The 1,175-nt window shown below is 41.4% G+C and overlaps 1 protein-coding gene across 1 annotated transcript in view; it reads right to left on the reverse strand.

The window, feature by feature from the left end:
• The window catches only part of SDE2 (spliceosome associated SDE2), a 31,741-nt gene that overhangs the window by 2,493 nt on the left and 28,073 nt on the right, over positions 1-1,175 (reverse strand). Inside the window, exon 4 of the mRNA XM_019659014.1 lies at positions 8-347. Within this exon, the coding sequence (XP_019514559.1) occupies positions 8-347 (340 nt within the window). The remainder of the gene's footprint in view (positions 1-7; positions 348-1,175) is intronic.

Here is a 1,175-nt window from a genome sequence, read left to right on the forward strand (position 1 = left end):
CACTCGCGGCCTCCTTTCTCTCCTGGGTTTTCTCTGTTTCTGTAGCTGTCTTCCTTTCCACGTACACATGGGGAGATGTCGCTCCCAGCTCAGTACACGAGTCTTCGGAAACACCATTCCCAGAGCCAGTGACCGGCGTCTGTGGTTTCTCTGATGAGCTGCAGTCTGTACTTAATCCTGGCGCCCTCTGAGAACTACTGGGAAACTCAGCTGCCACATCAACACCATCGCTGTCACTTTTTGGAACATGGAAGCTCATTCCTGAAGTGCTAGGTGCGTCTTCACTGTCATCATCTGAACTCTCTGAGCTGGACTCTTCCACAGTCTCCAGTCCTTCCATGCCCAACCTGTCAGAAACAGAAAGGTTCAACACCGTTTACAGCTTCTGCTTAAAAATAAAAAAAAGCTGTAGTTTATTCAGGGAACAGAGACTGGAACCAGCTGTCCTGAAGATCCAAGAGGATCGCTTTTTTTTTTATTTTATTTATTTCTTATTTAAGTCGAGTTGGTATACAATATTATGTTGGTTTCAGGTGTGCAATACAGTGATTCAGCATTTTTATATCTTGCAATGTGATCACCCCACTAAGTGTAATCATCTGTCACCGTGCAGACTTATCACAATATTGTTGACTATAATCCCCTTCATCCTTTTCACCCATCCCCCATCCCTTCCCCTCTGGCAACCATCCCTTTGATCTGTTTCTATGAATCTGTTTTTGTTTTGTGTTTGTTTGTTCACTTGTTTTGTTTTTTTAGATTCCACACATAAATGAAACCATATGTTGTCTTTCTCTAGAGGCTCTCTTAAGACAAAATTGATTTTACTTAAAAGCTTTTTTTCCACATATTGTATGAATTTCAACTGTTGGAAATTATTAGTTAATATTATTAATTATTAACTGTTGGAAATTAATAAATAGTTACAAGAAAATCTTATGTTTTATTCACAATTGCTCCAAACTGGAAGCTATCCAAATGTCTATCAAGTGGAGAATGAATAAACAATTGTGGTACAGCCATACTATGCAATAACTTGGCAAGAAAAAGGAAAGAACTACTGATCAATAAAATACCATCGAGGGCCGGCCGAGTGGTGCGATGGTTAAGAACTGGCTTGGGACGCCAGAGGGCCCCGGTTCGGATCCCACATATGAGGGCCAGTGACACTGCCC

The sequence above is a fragment of the Hipposideros armiger genome, unplaced genomic scaffold (genome assembly GCF_001890085.2).
Source record: "Hipposideros armiger isolate ML-2016 unplaced genomic scaffold, ASM189008v1 scaffold_293, whole genome shotgun sequence".
Classification (NCBI taxonomy): Eukaryota; Metazoa; Chordata; class Mammalia; order Chiroptera; family Hipposideridae; genus Hipposideros; species Hipposideros armiger.